The sequence below is a fragment of the Dermacentor variabilis genome, chromosome 6 (assembly GCF_050947875.1).
Source record: "Dermacentor variabilis isolate Ectoservices chromosome 6, ASM5094787v1, whole genome shotgun sequence".
Taxonomy (NCBI): domain Eukaryota; kingdom Metazoa; phylum Arthropoda; class Arachnida; order Ixodida; family Ixodidae; genus Dermacentor; species Dermacentor variabilis.
In genome coordinates, this window is record NC_134573.1 from 297,872 (window position 1) to 319,292 (window position 21,421).

Here is a 21,421-nt window from a genome sequence, read left to right on the forward strand (position 1 = left end):
TATATTCGTGACTGTCATTGTTGCGAAATCTTGGCTGAATTTACATGTGTGACTGATGATTTCGAATGTGTTGCAGAAGTTTCTCGAAATATTATGATTGTTGCTGTCTACCGCCCACCTCAAGGTGCTCTAACGAAACTGCTTCATTATATGGATTCGGTACTTGAACTTGCTAGCACGAAGAAATTACAATCGGTAATTGTTGGTGACTTCAACGTTGACTTATTTCTTTTTTTAAATGACAGGATTCAACTTATTGAAACTATGCTAGCAAATGGCTGTGAAAACCTTATTGAACTTCCTACGTAGATAACTTTGAACTCAAGAACATTGATTTATGCTTTACTTCTATCGCAAAAGATGAGACATGTTCTGGAGTGCTCAGGTTGGACATAAGTGATCATCTGCCATTTTTTGCCGCATTGCCATTTCGTGTGCGCACAGATAACAAACATTACTTCAAGCGGTTCATAAATAATCGCACTACAGGGGTATTTCAAACTCTACTTTCCAGTGTAAATTGGTCTAATCTTTATGCTGAAGAAAATCCTGCAGCATCATACAATGCATTTGTGTCCAAAGTGAAACAAATATACAATGTAGCATTTCCTTCCGTCCCTGTGGTCAAGCATAAAAAAAGCTAGAAAGGAATGGGTAAATCAACAACTATACAAGTGCATATAACACAGACAAATTATTCAATAACTTCTTGAAGGCTCGCGACCCTGACATGCTTAAAGAGTTTAAACAAGTTAGAAACAAGCTGAGCAGCGATTTCAAGAAAGCTAAATTGCAATATTAGGCGCATTGATTTGAAGCCTCTCTGAGTCATGGTAAAAAAACGGGGAACATATACCGCGAACTAATAGGGTCATCTTCACCGAATGTGCCACATGAAATTGTTGTAAAGGGAGACACATACTGTGGTAACGGTGCAGCTAATTTATTTAATAATCATTTTGTTAATGCTGGTGCTTCAACTTCTACATCTGCTTTTTGCGCTGAACGTAATATTCGAACTTATATAAAACATCGCGTCAACGAGACTATATTTCTTATGCCTACGTATGAAACAGATTTTTTTCTGTTCTTAATTCCTTGAGTAACAAATCAGCTGCTGGCGAGGATGACATTAAAGCCCAGCCTATTAAAGCAGTTGCTTACATAATCTGTGGCCCCATGGTACACATTTGTAACAGTATATTATCAAGCGGAATTTTTCCCAAGACAATGAAAATAGCTCGTGTTGCTGTAATCTTTAACGGTGGAAAACACAATGACTTGAATAATTATAGACCAATTTCGGTATTGCCGGTATTTTCCAAAGTGGCTGAATATATTATATATAAGCGTCTAAATAGTTTTTTTCTGGATAAAGGCATTATCTCGGATAAGCATTATGTTTTTCAGAAGAATAAATCGACCGAAATGGCATGATTAAGAGTCCCAGATACAACATCTCAGATAACATCAAAGAAAGAAACTTTACCATTGGTATATTCCTAGACTTTCGCAAGGCTTTTGATTGCATAAAACTTATGCATAGCTACCTTGAATCTAGATTTCAGTGTACTTCCTTGAAAGGGTACAGTTCTGAAAAGAGCATGATTAAATATGGGGTACCACAAGGCTCCATTTTAGGGCCGTTATTATTTATTATTTATATAAATGACCTAACTAACATTCCACTGACAAGAGGAAATCATACTGTACGCTGATGACACTATCTTTTTTTCCGGAGCAGACCTTCACGAACTAGAAGTTACCGCAACCCATTGGTTACAAGAACTTAGTGAGTGGCTCTATTTAAATGAACTTGGCCTAAATGCAAAAAAAAAAATAATAATAAATAAACGAAATTTACAGTTTCTTATTACAAGAATAAGCAAACAGATTACGACGTAAAACTTTTTTATTCTGGATCGCAACTTGAACATGTCTCAAGCCATTCGTTTCTGGGTGTTACATTTCGCAAAAACCTAAGCTGGACAGAGCACATAAATAAGGTATGCACTAAGGTTGCACGATCTGTTGGCTTGTTGCAACAAATCCGATGCTTTGTGCCTATCAGGCTTCTCATGCAATTGTACTTTTCGTTTGTGCACTCGCGTCTTAGGCACTGCTTCTTAGTAAGGAGAAACGGTAATAAAACAGATATAGAAAAATTGTCAGTACTGCAACGGCGAGCTGTTCGGTTGCTGTACTTCTCGAAACAACACATAGGATCCTCTATACTAATGATGCACTACAACGTTCGTAATATCAGAGACTCTTACAAAGCAAAGATCTGCATGCGGCTATTTAAAGAGATCTTCAGCGACAGGGAACTATTTTCAACTCATTACCTGAGTAGAGACACAGGGTACAACCTACGTCACACATCAATAGTAATAACGAAACAAAGGACAAAATATGGCACACAAACGATCGAATATGAAACCATGTGTTTATGTAATACGTACCCTAACATTGTTGACTGAAGCTATAAATTCTAGAACAATTCACAAATTTAAACATGCAATACAAAACACATTTCTTGATCAGTGTGTTTAACGAATGTTAATAAAGTTTCTTTGTTTAATGTCAATAGTAATGTTATTAACGTTACATTCTGAATGTATAACTTTTGTTAATACCAGAATGTTCTTATTTTTGCTGTGCTGTATTTATTTAGTTACTTGCTATTTGGCAAACAGTTGATGCTTTTCAATGTGTTTAAAATTTTGCTGTAAATAGTTTTGAAGTTTTGTGTCTTATTAGGTGTACTTTGTTTTATCAGTAGACTGCTACTTCTGCTGCTCCAGCGAGGTAAAGGCCTTGGTCAGTAGGATTACACCCTCCTTTTGCCTTGCCTTGCGGGCAAACCTTGTATTTGTGTTGCCCAAATAAAAATTAAATGAAAAAAAAATGAAGAAACATTTCCTAATGTTTAAGTCATGAGTATATTGCATAATGTCATGTTCAGTGCAGGCACACATACTCGATCAGTCTTGCAGCAAGCTTTTGCCCACAAGCCATGACTGTAGCATTGTGTTGCATCCTAGGATAATAAACCCTTGTTTGTCGACGATCTGTCTGTGATGCCTTCTCTGCACCATATCAACGAACCCAGCCGTAGCGCCCATTGTGCATCACGGTATGGAGAAGCATTGCGTCCTTTCCCGATTGCACATGCAGGGTAAGCCTCACACAAGCCAGTCTCCACTACATGTAGACTATATCAGTTATTAATTGCATGGTACAGTAAAACTTTGTTATAATGAAACAGGTTATAACGAACAAATGGATAAAAGGAAGCAATCTTGATTCCCCTTGAATTTCTAATAGATGCCCATGTATTGAAAACCTCGTTTAACGAAGCTAAAATTTCCTCACAATGGGTGTAGCGAACTTTTTTTTAGAGCGCAGCTCTTTGGCGGCCATTCCTGTGTTTCACGGTGCCGTCGTGCCTCGCCGCATAACCAGCTCCGTAGCCGAGGCCAGCACGCTGCTCTAGCTGCGTGCGCTCCTGGCACCACTCCCGCGCACAGTGCAAGCCTTGCTCTCTTCACTCCTCCTCCAAATGCCCCCCCATGTGCGGCGGCAATCAGAGTGCCGGCTCGGTGGCGGCTGATCTCGATGATGCGCTGCTGCCCAAGCCAAAACGCATAGCCGCTGCCGTTCACCACTACGTGTACCCCCTCCCCCCCTCCTCTCCTCCATGGCAGCGACCGCTCTCTGGTTGCCAAAGCACCAGCTCGGTATCAGCAGATCACAGTGTGCGCTTCCCATGCCGAAACGCAAACAAACTTCAGTTGACTCGGTGACAGCATCAGCGGCATCAATCAGTTGCTGCCATCTCTTCTCCGTGCAACGTTCCTATGTGCCTACGCGCTGCCTCCCGTAACCTCCCGATAAGCGAGGCAGCTGCACCAAGCTGCACTCCGTTTGCGGCAGCTGATGCGAAATGTTCCACGCCAGATGGATTGTCTGACGCTCACATAAGGTTTATATTGTTACGTAAGAAGACCCAGATGAAAAACTATATACAGGTATATTTACAACGTAATACACAGGCAACAGCCCGCGCTAGCCTCCAATCTTCGTCGTCTTCTTACTGCTCGCCTCTTCATCATTGGAAATACTATTCTGTAGCAATATTATAATATCCGTCTGCCTATATAAGTAGCTTATTCTCCGGCTGTTCTTTCTGAGCCATGACCGAGGCAACCGGTGGAACTCCTTAGTTTGCCTCTGATGCTAAATGAGCTGCCCGAGCAGAGGCCCAGCGTCGTCACCACCAGAATCCAGAGGTGTGCTATGCCGAATCAGGCATTGGTGCAGCAAGTCTAGCATATATCCATCTATTTCTCCTACCACAAAGCTACCTTCATGGCTCCAGAAGATTTTTTTGATAATTGGTTGCCACGCTAAGCTGATGTGTATTCTTGTTTGCTGCGATCTGCGCATGTTCTTTTTGCCTATATATCCCCACGGGCTGCTGTGAATAAAACAGTTGAAAGTTACCGCCCGTGCTGTTTATGTGTTCTCTCCCTCTGTCCCAGTCTTTTTTGCGGTCAATATGATATACCTTCATGGCAATCAAGAACTAGGAGTGGAGTGTTTCTTGAAGAAGGGAAAAATAAAAAGTTGTAACTGTACATACGTGTCTTGCTCGAATTATTTGGCTCAGTATATAGAAAAGCAGAAACAGCTGAAGAGCTGCGCTCAAGTTTCGTATTAGGAAATAACATAATCGTCGTCAATTTTTCATTCCACAATGAGCCTGAGACTGACCATTTTGGTGCCTGTCAGGTCAGTGTCTTACAGCGTGCGACGTTTGCATCTCATGCGCGTCTCCTGACCTCCCCTTTCCTGTGGAACTGGTGGACCCGCCTGCTCTTCCGCTGTGTGCGTAGGGTGGCGCCGACTGCGGTTTCCTTATTGCTTGCCGTTGCCTCTGTGTGCATCAACCATATCAGTGTTTCTAGCGGCTCGTTCGTGCGAGTTCCTGCCGCCAAAAGGATATTGACGACTGCAAACAGAAGCACAAAACGATATCAATCGAGCAGAAGGTGGCTATGCTGAAAGCCATCTAGTCCGGCGTGAAGAAGAAAGTGGCCAAAGATTTCGGCATAACGTTGAGCACGCTGTTGACGATTTTGAGCAGCAAAGAAGCTGTCACCGGTGCTGTTGCACGTGGCGTAAAAGGCGACAGAAAGAAGCTGTGAGCTCCCGCTTTCGAAGCTGTAGAGAAGGCGGTCTTCAAATAGTTTTTAGACGCAAGAGCAAACAGCACTCCTGTGAGTGGAGCACTGTTACAGAGCAAAGCGAGGGACTTCGCGTCCATCATGGGGCACGATGATTTTGTGGTGAGTGTCGGCTTGCTGCAGCGTTTCAAGGAGTGCCACGACATTGTCGGCGGGGCTGTCGGCGGGGAAGCGCAGTCTGTCAACCGCGCTGCAGTGGCATCGGTGCAGACAAACATTGGACAGCTGCTAGAAAATTACAGTACCAAGGATTTGTTCAACTCGGATGAGACCGCCCTGTTCTACCAGGTGCTGCCGCAAAAAACCTTGGCCCTCAGAATTGAACGCTGCGAGGGTGGTATGCAAAGCAAGGTCCACGTGACAGTGTTGCTTTGTGCCAACATGGATGGGCTGCAAAAGGTGTCGGCCCTCATGGTCAGCAAAAGTATGTCACCACGATGCTTTAAAGGCAAACGAAGCTGCAAGTGAGTTGTGTCCAACCGTAAGGCTGGGATGACGAGAGAAATTTTTGCACAATGACTGCGGGAGTGGGACGAGCGGCTGGGCAAGTAGAACCGGAAGATATGCCTCGTACTGGACAACTGCACAGCCCACCACACTGCCGCTGTGCTCAAGAACATAGAGCTATGCTTCTTGCCACCAAACTGCACTGCAGTTGTACAACCCCTCGACGAAGGAGTTATCATGAACTTTAAGTCGTGCTACTGCAAGCGTGTGATCGACTGGGTTCTGCTCAATATGAGCATGAAGCATGAGTCCACAATCGACTTGTACATGGCGATCGAGAAGCTTCAGGCTGCTTGGATGGCTGTAGCGGCAAGCACAATCGCCGGTTATTTCATGCATGCCTCATTTGACATCAGCAGCGGCGGTTGCAGTGAAGATATCGGTGCTGCTGCCCGTTAGGATGCCATGGGCGACCTAGCCCTAGCATCGTGGGACGCTCTCCTTGACGCTGGCGTTGTGCCCGACTGCAACACCTCTGCACGTACGTCAGTGCCGATTCTGATGCGGTGACGACTGATGAGCTAACAGAGGCGTACCATATTTATTTGAATCTAGGCCGATAGTTTTTTTCAAATAATCGTATTCCAAACTCTAGGGTCGGCTTAGGTTCGAGGATTTAAAAAAACGCGCCAGTTTTTCATTGAAACTGCTAAATATGGTGCATAGCTAGTGCCATCTAGAAAAGTCAGTATCGCAGCCGCTACTAGCCGTGCCAGTAGCCAGCTGTACACAAGCGAGGTCGCCATTTTGACCTGTGTCGTGTCGGCCGTATCGGTATGTGGCACGGTGTTATCATGATGGCACCAAGCAAGAGATGCCACTACAGTGCCGCTTTCAAGCGAAAAGTTGATAGTCGCAGAGGCATCGTCGGACCTTCAAGCCAGGCGGGACTTCGGCATCAACGAGAAAGACGTCCTTCGTTGGAGGGGACACCGACAGCAGCTTTTTGCGTGCGCCGCAACAAGGATGGCATTTAGCGGACCAAAGAAAGGCCGTCACCACAAAGTGGAGACAGTTTTGGCCGACTTTGTTCGGACGCAGAGAGCAGCTCCCTTTCCAGTGACAACAGAAGTGCTCCAAGTGAAAGCTAGGGAACTTTCGAGGGAGCGAGGCCTAACGCCAAATGATTTCAAAGCCAGCCGGGGCGGGCTTCAGAAATTCATGAAGCACCTCGGCTTCAGCCTCCGACGTCGCACTTCAATCACCCAGAAGCTGCCAAGCGATTTCGAAGAAAAGCTGATAGCTTTTCAGCGCTACGTGCTGCGAAAGAGAGAAGCGGCAGGCCGTCACACAACCTTGGGCAAATCGGCAATGCCGACCAGACGACTGTGTATTTTGACGTGAAGGTGCGCTCTGCGGGCTACGAGAAGCAGCGCGCAACTGTGATGCTGTGCTGCACAGCTGATGGACATAAACTCACTCCTTATATGATAGTTAAAAGGAAGACACTGCCTGCTCGAGAAACTTTCCCAAGAAATGTCATTGTGCGGGCAAATGAGAACGGGTGGATGACGGGTGCGATGGGGGAAGAGTGGGTTAAGATTGTGTGGCGATAGCGTCCAGGAGCGCTTTTGACAAAGAACTCTCTCCTTGTCGTCGAATCTTACCGTGGGCACTTGACCGACTATGCGAAGGCTGTGCTTGCCCAAGCGAACACGGACCTCGCTGTCATACCGGGCGGCATGATGGGCCAGTTGCAGCCACTTGATGTCTGCATCGACAAACCTTTCAAGGATCGTCTGCGGAAATATTATACGGACTGGTTGACTGACGAAGACCACATGCTAATGGCAATGGGCCACATGAAACATGCATCACTATCGCAGCTGGCAGGCTGGCTAGCTGCGATGTGAAACGACATCCCAGGTACTTTGATCGTGCGCGCCTTTAAAAAGTGCAGCATATCTAATGCATTGACGGTACTGAAGATAGTGCACTGTTTGAAGGTGACAGTGACAAGGAACACAGCGACGACGACGTTCAATGAGCTCTGCACGTTCAGATTCAATAAATGCTCTTTGCATTTTGTGAATGCTGTCCTCACTTCTTTTGTTCGGCCTACATTCGAGGTAATATATATATATATATATATTTTTTTGTTGACTTCGGACTTTAGGAGGTCGGCTTAGAATCGGGGTCGGCCTAAATTCGAGGAAATACGGTAACTTCTGCGCGCGGTGATAGGAGTGCTTAATGACGACAGTGACGAGTGTGTCGACGACAGCCCACAGCCTAATATTGGTGAACCAGACGTACTGACGCCTGTACAAGTACTGAATGCAGTAGACCTGCCGCGCCGCTTCTTTGGCGCTCACGATAACGGTGAGGACAGACTCGAAATAGCGGCTGCAGCTGACAAAGCTATCATTTACTTGTAGAAGACACGGCAAAAATGTATCAAGGACTTTTTCTAGTAAGTGAGCCACTGGTTGGTTCATCGATCAGTGATGAGCTGTTTGGCGTCAATAAAGTATCAATTCCTTGCTGTTCTTTTTTTTTTTTTTTTCACTTTTTTTCTGTGCGACGGCCATTTTTTCTTTTTTTCGCGTGGTGGGCTGCTGTGAGGTTTGGTGGTGAATACATCCTCTCTTGCATGCTAATCATGGATAGAAATGGATAGTGGCTATAACAAACTAATAGTTACAACAAAGTAATTAGAATCCCCCCTTCAACTTGGTTATAACGAGGTTTTACTGTATACGGTAAGCACACTTGCATTGTACCTTGTGCCAAAAGTACTTGCTGAAAAGTGAAATCTCTGTAAGAGGCATTTGTTGAAGGTTGTGCCATATGTGCATAAGTTTCCTCGCAACTTAAATAATGTTGCTGGGAAGGGTGCTGTGGATAATTTTTTCCGCACAATGCAAGTACGATGAAACACTTGTCAATATGTCCCATTCGCTACTTGTCATGTACAGAATTCCTTTATTTATTTATTTATTTATTTATTTATTTATTTACTTACTTACTTACTTACTTACTTACTTTCAGGGCCCGGAGGCACTACAGAAAGGAGTGGGGGAAACATAAACAATTTGTGCAAATAACATTGGATTTAAGCAAAGGCATGTTGAATGTGCAGCGGTGGCATAGAGGTAGAGCATCCGCCTCATGTGCAAGAGGACCGTGGTTTCAATCCCGGTGCTGCGCAATTTTCCATGGAATTAAAAAAAAATCATTGTGTTGATAAAATTGCATAAACAGGCGTGGAGTGCAGCCTGATCCCGTTGACCAGAACTGGTAACGCACTCCCTCACCAGAGCAGGATTGGCCACCCTAGTGTAGTACTTGGCCACAACCTCCTATATGAGTACAACAATCAAACCCCGGCCCTCAGTCCCCAGCAGCTGCGAAGCAACTGACCACGGCGGCGGTCAGACCTGCGACGCAGCAGATGGTGCTAAGAATCCCTGGACATGACCGGGGTAGTTGGAGAAGTACGGGAGAGGCCTTTGCCCTGCAGTGGGCGTGGCCAGGCATATGATGATATATGTTGAATGGCGTTCTTGAAGTTAGTAGTGGCCGTGATGGCAGCGGTGGCAGTGGGAAGATGGTTCCACTCCGTGCTTGTTCGAAGAATGAAAGAATCACTGTAAAGATTAGTCTTACATGACGGCACACCCACTTTATAGCAATGATCTGAACGAGATGAAACATAAAACGGCTGTGTGAGAAGCTGCTCTTTTAATATAGGGTTGAAGTGGAAAATTTTTATAAAATAGTGAAATGTGAGCACATTTTCTGCAGGATTATATGATATTTCTATGGTATTTTTCATTGCTCTAACGCTAAAATGACGCGAGTAATTTGATAAAATGAATCTAGCTGCACGGTTTTGGATTGATTCGAGGGCAAGAGTTAGTGGTTTGAGCGGGAACCCATATGGCGCATGCGTATTCGAGCTTTGATCGTAGCAATGTTCGGTAAAGAATTATTTTAAGGGATGAAGGTGCAGATGCAAAATTATGATGCAGGTATGCAAGCATGCGGTTAGCATTATTACCGACATACTCAATGTGGGTGTGCCATGAGAGGTTGTTAGTGATATGAAAACCGAGATACATGTATGAGTCAACAGGTGTTAGCTGATTACTGTTAAGAAAGTATAAGCATGTGTCACTGCATTTTGAACAGCGGGAAATTTGCATAGCTTTACATTTAGCTATGCAAAGTTGCATTAGCCATTTACTGCCATTTACTGCACCAGAGTGACACATTATTCAGACCGTTCTGCAGTTTGCATGCATCAGCTGGATTAGTAATTTTATGGTAAAGTACACAGAAGTCAGTGAAGAGCTTAATAGAGGAAGTAATGCAGTCAGGGAGGTCATTAATATAGACGAGGAAAAGCAATGGACCCAGCACCAATCCTTGTGGCACTCCCCATGTTACAGCAGAGGAAGAAGAGTACTCATTAGCTGTTACATAGTGTGTTCTGTTAGTCTGGAAGTCTTTAATTCAAGATAAGGCATTAGGATCAATATTAAGTTTACTGAGCTTAAGGATCAGCAAATTATGTGGGACCATATCAAATCTCTTAGCAAAATCCAGGAAAATGCAGTCAGTATCAATACCTAGGTCAGCATTAAAGAACAGGTCATTGGTAAATGATATTAGCTGAATTTCGCATGAAAAGTGCTTCCTATAGCCATGCTGACAAGGGTTAAAAAATTAATTTGTTTCTAGGAAATTAACTAGTTGTGAATGAATAATATGTTCTAGAATTTTGCAAGGAATACTGGTTAATGAGATAGGGCGATAGTTCTTGGGTGAATGTGCAGTACCTGACTTGTGAACAGGAACCACCTTCCCATCTTTCCAATCGTCGGGTAGAATTGAGCACTGTAAGGACTGTTCAAAAATTTTAGAGGGAATAATGGATGAATACACGCCAGTACATTTTGGAATTTTCGACGTGATTTAATCGGGTCCTGCAGATGAAGATATTTTTAAGCCGCTAATTAGATCTGTTACACCGTCCCAATCGATTACAGTGGGATCCGTAGGTGGGAAATTTCGAACCGCAATCAGAGGGTTATAAACAGGTGACACTTTATGAAAAACTGATGCAAATGCATTATTCAGCATAATGCAGCATTCATTAGCAGGAACAGGGATGTCGGAATCTTCTAAATGTATTTGCCTGTTAGTTTTGCTGCCAACAACGCTCCAAAATTTACGAAGGTTACTGCGCAAGTACGAAGGAAGCGTAACAGTAAAGAAAACGTGTTTTGCTTCAGCAACCGCCTGAACATAAGCAGCGTTAGTGGCTTAAAAATCTGACCAACTTATAACGAGGTTCGAACGTTTCCCGCATCGAAACAAACGCCTCTTTTTGTTGCGTAGGTGGCGTAATGTTGTATTGAACCACTGGGAACGTTGGTTAGATTGAACAATTCTTTTGGGTACATAACAATCAATCAGATACAGTAATTTGCTTTTATACACCAACCAGTTTTAGTTTACCTAGCGCTGATCAAACTCAGCCATAAATTCATCAACAAAGCGTTCCATTTCTACCGTCATAGCCAGAACATCGGCTCTAGAAAAATCACGGATATGCTTTACACTTTTTTTTATACAAGCACAAGCTTGGATATCAAAATGCAACACTAACTGATCACTTATTCCTGGCATATAATTTATTGCAGAAACAAGGTCAGGTGAGGTAGTGAGGAACAAATCTAGGGGGTTAGAACAATTAGGAGTAGTGCGTGTTGGTTGGTGGACGAGCTGAGTGAGGTTGAAATCAGAAAATAGGTTTATGAATTGAGTACACTGAGACGAGTAGTGCTCTAAAGAAACAAGTTTGGATTGCCATTTTATGTTCGGGAAGTAAAAGTCACCCAGAAGGAAAAAAGGTGAATTCAGATATCTTACACATAATGTGTTAAGGATATCGTGAAGGTCGAAACAAAAAGAGGGTGAGGCAGTAGGCGACGTACAGCATGCGAAAAAAAATGAAGCCGCGGGAGGAAAAATTTACGCGTACACAAATCGGTTCCAAAGAAGAGGCAACACTAATAACTGAAGAGTTGAGCACATCGGCGATGCCAATTAAAATGCCTCCGCCCGAGCGAATGTCGCGTTTGTTCCGATAAATATTGTATGCTTTTTCACAATCAAATATTTCATAATTTGTTTTTGCTGACAACCACGTTTCAGTAAGAATGATAATATCTGCCCTGCAAGAATCAATGATAGAAGAAAGCTGAGCACACTTGTTCAAGATACTACGTTTGTTTGTAAAAAGTACTGATAGATTGCTGTAAGGGGGTTGAGCTGAAGATAGCTACAGAGGCGGTGTTGGTGGGCTTCGGGCCAGAGTTCTTTCGGGCGCACGCGACTCTCGAACTGTCCCAAGTTCGCACACCGTATCAGTGGCTGCACAGTACATGTACCTCTCTTTATTCATTAGAAGCTTATTCGAGCATACAGAAAGATTGGTCTGCAGCCTTGCCAAACTCGATTAACTTTTTCTGCGATTGCCGTGTTTCTCGGCAAAAGTCTTCAGTTATAAAAAACACCATTTTTTTAGTATTTTTTTTCTCTGTGATAAAATGCTTTCTCATGTTTTATATGAAGCGAACTTGACAATTAGAGCACGAGTCATGGAAGCCACAAACTGTCCCAGTCGGTGTGCTCTAGAAATGTTATCTTCAGAAATGTTTAATTGAAGATGGCAGAAATGTTTAATTGAAGATGGCGTGAAAGGTCATAGGCGAAGGTCACAAATGTGAGCGTCTGAGTCTTCCCAGGTCTCGGACGGCTTTTCGGGGATTCCATAAAAGATCGGGTTGTGCCTCTGTGACTGATCTTCAAGATTATCTAACCTTGATTTGGGCGCGGCGTTCTCACATTGAATAGCCGCAGAACCCATGCTACTAATATCTTCTGAGGGTTGTGCACCCTCAAGAGATTCAACAATTGTTTCAAGAGTTTGTAGTCTGGTTTATAGGTCTGAAATCTTCAGAGCAAGTGTGTCTTGACTTCGTTTAAAGTCACCAAATGCGTGCATTACCTCTGCATGACGGGATTCAAATTTTGATGAAAGCGCGGCTATGGCAGCAAGCACTCTTCCATCAGGCCCAGGGTTTAAGTCAACGTCACCACACATCATTAACAGTTTAAACACAAAAACGCATTGTTGTAACATAGCATAAAGAACACTTGGGCACAGGAGGAGCAGCAAGCATGCATTACTAGAACGCTTAGCATAAAGGGATGGTGCTTCACCAACCTGCACAAGAAAATTGAATGGAGGAATTAGCGGCCAGCGCATGTCTGCCGCTCTCCCGTGCCCACTGAAGGCAGCGGGGTGATGCCAGTCGCTTAAGTAGGCCGGTAATGGTACTGTCGTTGTCGATGCCGCTGGTTCGCCCAAAGAAAAACTGTAGATGGTGCCCTGGCTCCATCTGTAACGAAGACACCACTCATCCACCATCGGCGCTGAGAACATCAGGTCCAGTGGCGACTGCACGGTCGTCAAAGCGCCAGGTGTCGAAGGAAGCCATGTGCCAAGCGGGAGAAACTGCACAAGAAAATTAAACGGAGGAATTAGCGGCCAGCGTATGTCTGCCGCTCTGTGGACGGGTTTACTTGGAGCAAACAGGCCAGTTCCTTAACGACAGGCTGCGACAGCACTTCAGGTCTTTGAAATCAGGAGCTTTACTGCAGAAGTTGCATTTGCTATCCACTGTTGAAGAACGGTAGGTTGTCGGCCATGGCAAAACTAAGTTGAAATGGGAGCTTTTGTAAGTAGTGTTAAAGAAAATTGTGGTTTCGATATGTGCGTTAGCGTGGCTTTGGTGGCACTTTTGCAAACAAAAGTAAATTTCATGGGTAGCTACAAATAAGCTGGTTCATTCACATCTTTTTTTGTTTTTTTATGCCACTTGTGCCAGTTATGTGCAGTTGACAATGTACACATGCTTCCCGATTATCATGTTTATGATGAGATTGTGCACACGTATCCAATTTTTGTCTTCTTGCCTTTCTTTTATTTTTATTTTTTTTGCATCTGCTCTTCCTGTTGCTGGTTGAGCGCCTTGTCCTGCTGCAGTGAAAAATTTCTCTATAAACATTTACAGTTGCCTCTGTCTCTCCTTCCTTTGGTCACATACATTTTGCTTTGTCATAGTCAAATGTGCATCACCAACTGGCCCCAAATTGTTTGCTTCTAAAATTATATGTTCACATATGGCAAGATTTGCCAAGAGCTGTCTGCACAAATTCCAAACAAAGCCATAGGTAGCTTGGGGTGAAGGCCACTAGCAGTTTTCTGTGTACTGTTTCTGACCTTTTCCTGAAAAAGTTTATCTTCTTGTATGTGATTATGCTTATTCTTGATGTCTTTTGTACATTTAGATAGAAAGCAAATATTTTGGGGGGTATATATATATGTGTGCCATCATTAAAAGACTAAATTGCAGACTGAATCGCAGTGCGGAGGACTTGGAATTAACTATGTTTTACTGTATATTGCCAATGCAGGCAATGGGAAAAGTTGCTCTAGCCTCTGCAGCAAGTGTGGTCAGAGGCCCACTGCAGGTTGTGAAGCACATGGCAGACTTTTTTGCCCATTCTCGTGGTGATTAGACTTTCCCTGCTAACACAAAGGTACTGGTGCGAAAGTCTCCTCTACTTTCCGCCGAGTTGTGCACACTGTTACTCTTTGGGACACACATGTGCTGGGCTGACATCCTCAGGAAGGGCAACACGTGTGAGAGAAGAGTCCACACCAGTGCTTGCATTGGTGGGTACAGCCACCTGCTGGTTAATGGGTCTATGGAATGACACAACGAACACTGCCTGAAAGTGCTCACTGTGACAAATACTATGTCTTGAAGCCTCTTTCAGTGAAACAAGTAGCTTTCTGGCAGTCATTGTTGGTGGTCTTTCTTTCTTCAGAACCGGATGATCGAGAGCATGAAGTTGTTTGACTCCATCTGCAACAATAAGTGGTTTGTGGAGACTTCCATCATCCTCTTCCTCAACAAGAAAGACCTCTTTGAGGAGAAGATCAGCCGCTCACCACTCACCATCTGCTTCCCCGAGTACACAGGTGAGCACTGGCAGACGGGGCCTGGCATGCAACCGCCTGTGCGAGTTTTTCAAGGGGCACCCACACACAGTATTTTCGAGCCTTGCCTTAAGTGAAGGTCCCAGGCCTCTTAACCTGAGAAAAAATAGTTGCAGGCCTCAAAGTGTTCTAAATAATTTAATACAGAGTTTCTCCGTAAAGTAATGAGACTGGGTCTGGTAAAAATAATTTATTGATCCGATCGGTACACATTATTAAAATTCTTCAGAATAGTCTCCTTGGGTGTCGATACACTGCTGCCATCACAATCCCCATGCTACAAAGGTTCTCTGGAAGTCAGCTGCTATAACCTTTGTTGGAGGCTCTAGGACGGCAGGAACAATGTCAAAATGGTGACCTTTCGGGCTTCTCTTCAGCTTTGGGAACAGGAAAAAGTCTGCCAGGCTTACAGGCTTACATCGGGGCTGTATAGTGGCTGCAGCAAGGCTGCAACCCGTGTCCTAGCCAGGCAGGCGGCCACAACCGAGGTGGTGTAAGCTGGAGCATTGTCGTGGTGGAGCTTCCAGCGATCTCCGGTTGTTTCCATTTAACGGCTCTGTGAAGGCGCTCGAGGATTTCTTTGTAAAACTGTAACACACCATTGACAGTTCGTCCCGGATGTACAAATTTTTTGTGCACCACCCCAAGCTTGTCAAAAAAGACAACGAACATTGTCTTTACCTTCGACTTCGACATTCTCGCATTCTTGGGGCACGGGGAGCTCGCAGAGTGCCACTCCGAACTTTAACGTTCGGTTTCGGGTTCGTACTGGAACACCTGTGGTTAGTCGCCTGTTGTTATGCCGTCAGAAAAATTCTGTTCACTTTCTAACTGCACCAACAGTTCATGGCAAACGTCAACTCGTTCTTGTTTTTGTTTATCACTCAACATTTTTGGCGCCAATTTCGAACAAACCTTCAGCATGTTCAAATTTTCAGAAATAATTTTGTGAACCGTTGTGTTGCATGTGTTGAGGTCTTTGGTGATTAATCCGATATTGAAATGATGGTCGAAGTCCAGGAGATTTTTCACTTTGGCCACTTTTTTGTCCAAACCACTCATTGAGGGGCGTCCAGATTGCTCCATGTCTTCAACAGTCTCTCGTTCATTCCCAAACTCACTGAACCACCGGAAAACCTGAGCCCTTGACAGGGCATTGTGTTTGTAAGCCTCCTAATGAAGGCAAGCATCTCGGAACCAGTTTCGGCCAGCCGAGAGCAAAATTTTATCGCATACAGCTGCTCCGGTGAACGCTCAATTTTTTCTGTTTTCTGCCATGATGACAAACTCGAAAACAGCCTTTGCGTCACTTCAGATCCTCGCTGCGTCAGAGCTTAGGCACAACTGCTGCCCAGTGCGTCACTTAGCTTAGAACCTCCGCCACAACTGACGCTCCGGGGAGAGCACGCTATTGGCGACTGCAGTGCCGCGCAGCAGGCAGTTTCATTACTTTGCGGATAAGGCCTGTATAGCAGCTCTTTTACAGCCAATTTCCGTTTCTGCTGTATTGTGATCTCATGGCACTGCATGTGGGAACAAGACACCGCAGCTCTTTTGACACTCGCTTCGGCTCGCATGGTCGTCCACTATGCTGCTGCATCGGCCCTCGCAACCATTAACTGAGAAAGCCTGAGCAACCTTCCCCCGTACTTGTGGGGCATGATCACATTACAGAACCCCCCCACCTTGTGCACACATTAAGCTGTCATCTTTCTCGGGTTACCTCGCACACTTTCCCTCACACACAGCGCACGGGGCAAAATAGGATCTCATCACCCTTGGACCTTATACAGCATGTGACGGCAAAAGGATTGTGCATTCACAGTACGCCCTCGTTGATACAATCCTGTTTTGTATTACCTTTATTCACTTCGCTCCTTAACCCTTTCGTTACCGCGAGAAAATGGTAGTTTTTTATACGTCTCTGGGAAAATATTATTGACCACTACAAATAATATTCCAGGACATATTGCAACATAGCATATTGTACATAATAAAATGCTCTTTCCAAAAACATGCGTTGCCAAATGAAAAAATTTATTAGGTAAAAGTTAAAAATTCTATAAAGCACCATTTTTTCTTCCAGTTCATAAAAACAATAAAAAACATACCTACAAAAACATTAATATCGAATGAAATTCATAATACACATTTCAAAGATAAATAACCCAGGAATAGTCTGAAAAAATGAATGCTCGGTACACTGCCGTTCTTCGGATACAATAAAGAGACCAGTTCATCGCTCATGCCATGTGGTGAAGCAGTTCCTGAATTGTGTGAAGCATAGGTGCACTCGGCACTTCTACCAGAAAATGTCGGGCTTTTGTTCAACTTTGCCATCCTCGTAACACATTCTGCAGTTCCGCCTTTTTGGCATCCTCTGAGGTTGGTCCGATGAGAAGTCCAAGGAACGTACTTCACCAGTTCGTCTAAGAGTCATGCACCTCTTTCAGGATCGATTTCTCAGCGTAGTTGGGCAACTACAATATTATGTATCCAAGCATACCTGTTTGCATTTTCGCATATTGTCTCTATCACCTCTGGAGAGAAAAAGAGTAGAAAGAAATCCCATCCCGTTGTAAACTGCTTTGCGCTGATCCGTAGTGCTGGGCCGAGATTTGCTATGGGCAGCCTTGGCGTGAACGGAAGTTTCTTTGCTGCCGATGGCAGCACATCGTAACCAAGCGAAGTATGCACCCTGAAGATAATCAGTAGGGCTCTCGGGTCATGCAAAAAGATAGATAGATAAGCGCACACAAGGAAGGAGACCGCTCAAGCCTGTAAAGGAAACTCGCCGGTGAACAGCTGCGGCTGTCCCATGCCGACTCAAAACATTGTCGCCGTTAGAGCTTGAATTTGTTTTGCTGTCATCTTCAGAATCATCACTCGAGTCCTCGTCACTAAATTGAAGTGCTGGTGCAGTATAGTTTCGAGCACGACACTTTTCTCGCGACACAGCCATGCGGGACAACACCATGTGGGCCGATCCCGAAGATAGTGTAATGCTGAGCTGACCCGCGGCAGAGGTGAAGCAGGCGTTAAACACTTCTCATACGTGGGCCGATCCCGAAGATAGTGCAATACCGGCCCTACCCCCGCTGGAGGTGAAGCAGGCGTTAAGCACTCCCTATACATGAGCCGATCCTGAAGATAGTGTAATGCTGAGCTGACCCGCGGCAGAGGTGAAGCAGGCGTTAAGCACTTCCCATACGTGGGCCGATGCCGAAGATAGTGCGAGACCAGGCCGACCCGCGGGGGAGTTCCAGCTTGCCATTAAGGGGCCCACGTACACAGCTTCGCTGGTCATCCTTCTTCACCGAGTGGAAGGGCACTGAGATTGTTTTGTAGTCTGCTAATGTAGCAGTTAAATCGTTTACGCTACAGCCAGTGATAATTTCCTTTTAACGGTCCCTATTTCATGTGTCTACAGCCTACAAGTCCTTCAGCTACTTTTTCTTTTCTTTTTTCACAACTTTGTACTATAATTTGTCAACAATTTATTTAGCATGTTTGCAAAGCTTGTTTGTAGCCACACTATAAAGATGTTGAGGAGCTTTTCATGCAATTTTTTTAATGACGATTAGTGACCTTGTGTTTAAAGCTGGTCCCAATTTTTCCTGATAATTAACTATATATTTTCACTAGTTGGAACTAGCCTGGTGCCCAGGTATTTCGGAATAAGTATTCCTGCTGCAAATATGTATACATGTATGTCTGCACTTCACTCTTCGTATTCTATTCGTATCTGAAAAAATTGATATTTGCCCACCTCTAGTTGCTAAAATTTGGACTGCCATGTAAAATGGGGATTGCCGGAAATATGCTGCCGCCGTTGCCATATCGAAACAGTGATTCTATCAGCCTCACAGATAAGGCGGTGGGTAACATTGAGGCTAAGTATTCTGGCCACTCCTTATATCCAAATAAATACTGTATCTTTCCTTCACATTGGTGGCAGTGCCCGCCATTGCTGTAGAGCTCGAGCATAGCTGCAGCAAAGTTTGACCTTGACTGCTCTTTTATGTGGGAATGCAGTGTACAGTTTTGCTTTCCTCCTTGCAGGCAGCAACACTTACGAAGAAGCGGCCGCCTACATACAAATGAAATTTGAGTCACTGAACAAGCGCCGGGATACCAAGGAGATCTACACGCATTTCACATGTGCCACTGACACCAACAACATTCAATTTGTGTTTGACGCTGTGACAGATGTCATCATCAAGAACAACCTGAAGGACTGTGGTCTCTTTTGAATGCCTTCTAACTCCACAAAAAAAAGCATCGTGTCAGTGGTGCACCTCGTTGACAGGAGGCGCGAGCCGGCCTATTGTACCCTTGCCAAAACTGGATGGTGACCTGCTCTGCACATGTCGTGCACCAGGTGTTCTCGTCAGGAAAGTGGACTGCCGTTTGGCAGAACAGGTGGGTGGCAAATGCCGCCAGAGGAGAGACCAACTGTAACCATGGCAGGGTTGCACGCTTGGCACGTAACTTGAGTCTAGGCCCTGTGCAATGCTGTCACTTGGCCGATATTTGCATTTATGTCTTATGTTCAGTAGTCACAGCCACACATCTTTCTTCTAGACCATTCTTTTTTTCTTGCTTTCAAGCTTGCCATGCAAAAAAAAAAAACATACAAGACCTGGTTCTCTTGTGGCAATATTTCACTGTGGCGTGGCACTTATTTTACCATTGTTTTGGTTATTTTTTGTAAGTGGTCGTGCTTTGCCACACTGTGGTTTTTTCTTTTTTTTAGTTGCGAGGAAAATGCTTAGCCTTCACATTGGTTTCGCTACCTTCCTCTCTGCAAGTGTGCTGTTATGACACACGACGAGGAAGTCGTTTGCTTTGTGCATTCCTCGTGGTGTGTGATGACCTGTCCCCTGTAATGCTGGCAGTCAGTGTCATACCTGCCAAGAGTTCCATATTAGCCTTACAGTATACAGATTTCGGCCATCTTGTGAAAGCTTGTCCTCCAAATCAGACTTTCAGATTCTCGTGCACTAAGAGTGCCATTGGTATAGCCACGTACAAGAAAGGGTGCAGCTGCCCAAACTGTCATGGCTATCACCAAATCATAATGTGATTGTACCGCTGCTATTTCAGCGACATGGCAAAGAGAATTTCTGTGTGCCTTGCTGCTGCTGCTGCCAAAGCACACCTCACCAAATGCAATGTTGTAGATAGGTCGCCTGATTCAGTTAAACTATTATATAACATTATATGAACTTTCTAATCAAGTTCTGTCCAATATGAAAATGCCTTCACTATATTCAATATTCACTACAAGCATATATTTGTTACATTCTGATGCCAGCTTGAAAAAGTATCTATTTACTTTCAAATACCTGATATATCATTATGCATGGGTTTGGGTACATCAAGGTTTGACTGAATGTGGACTCTGGGATTGTCGCCACTGCACAATGTCTGCACTGGCGCATACTGTGTTGACAATGTCGGAGGCCTGCTTTTAAAGGCGTAACTATGTGTATGTGATTTTCAAGCGACATGTTTGACCATTGTAGATCGTGGTCGGTTGCTATTGTTTGTCGTGCCGCCAGCTTTTTACCTGCAAGAACATTTTACTCGCTGTCGCCGGGAAGTTCTTGCAGTGGCCTCCACTGGTTGCCTCGATTGCGTAACTACATGACAATGCTCGGACCGCTTGCTTCTATCCACATTCGTCCTTGCTACTTGCTCTCTATCGTGACGGCACAAAATAAATTGTAAAATCATCCTATGCTTGGTCAAATTCTATGCTGATGACAAGGTATTGGCTATCATTTGATGTTATTTTTCATATCTCCTGTATGTTTTGACCTTGCTAGGCCTAAGGTAGCACTGAACAGCGAAAGTACTTTGATTTCTACCTAGCAGATGGCATGACAGCATTTAACGTTGGTCATGCAGAACACTTTTCCACTGCAAGATTACAGTAGATTTAGTGCACTCACATTAAAATATTGATTTCACTGGATGTTTGCAATTTTGTGCGACTGTACGATTGTATTTAACTGGGCAACAGTGGAAATTCATTGTTGCTGCTTTTCATGACGAGGTGTTCGTGTGGTTCCCTTGTACTTCTGTGTGCCACCACTCCGTCACTTGAGTATTGTGTGGCTGTGCTTGGCCGTTTTTAATTGCTTCCTCTTAAACTGTCGTGCTGGCATTGAGGCACCTCATTTCGAGGCGGCTCAGCGCTTTCTGTTCTCTAGGGCTCACTGCTGTTTTAAGACTGGCAGCAGCACAATTTAATGATGACCGTCTATGTTCTTTCTTACCTGCCTCATTATTTGTGATTGTAATTGTCACTTTTTATAGTACACAGGGACAGTTCACCGTGATAAGGGTCAACTAAATTAATCAGGTTGTTCAAATGATGAATGGTATTGCTTTCTTTTTCCGTGCTTTTAATTGCCTCTCACTCGCTGTTCAACTCTCTCTAATTCTGATGTCTGGAACTTGGCAGGTATGCAGTGTATTGTTGTATTAGATTGCAAAGACAGTAACTTTCCATCTGTCTGTTGAACCCTTTGAAACAAACAGTGCCTTTCCTGACTGAGCTTCTTGAGAGGTTGTG

At 44.3% G+C, this 21,421-nt stretch overlaps 1 protein-coding gene across 4 annotated transcripts in view; it reads left to right on the forward strand.

Annotated features, from left to right (window-relative positions):
• Positions 1-20,581, forward strand: part of LOC142584565 (guanine nucleotide-binding protein G(i) subunit alpha-like) — a 146,360-nt gene extending 125,779 nt beyond the window's left edge. For 2 of the 4 annotated variants that reach the window (XM_075694670.1, XM_075694667.1), the window contains exons 7-8: positions 14,667-14,820; positions 18,901-20,581. In XM_075694670.1, coding sequence (XP_075550785.1) covers positions 14,667-14,820; positions 18,901-19,091 — 345 coding nt within the window. In that variant the 3' untranslated portion in view covers positions 19,092-20,581. Of the gene's footprint in view, positions 1-3,044; positions 3,198-8,747; positions 8,959-14,666; positions 14,821-18,900 lie in introns of those variants that run through there. The other 2 variants (XM_075694668.1, XM_075694671.1) reach the window with 2 other exon arrangements.
• Positions 20,582-21,421: the final 840 nt, after the last annotated feature.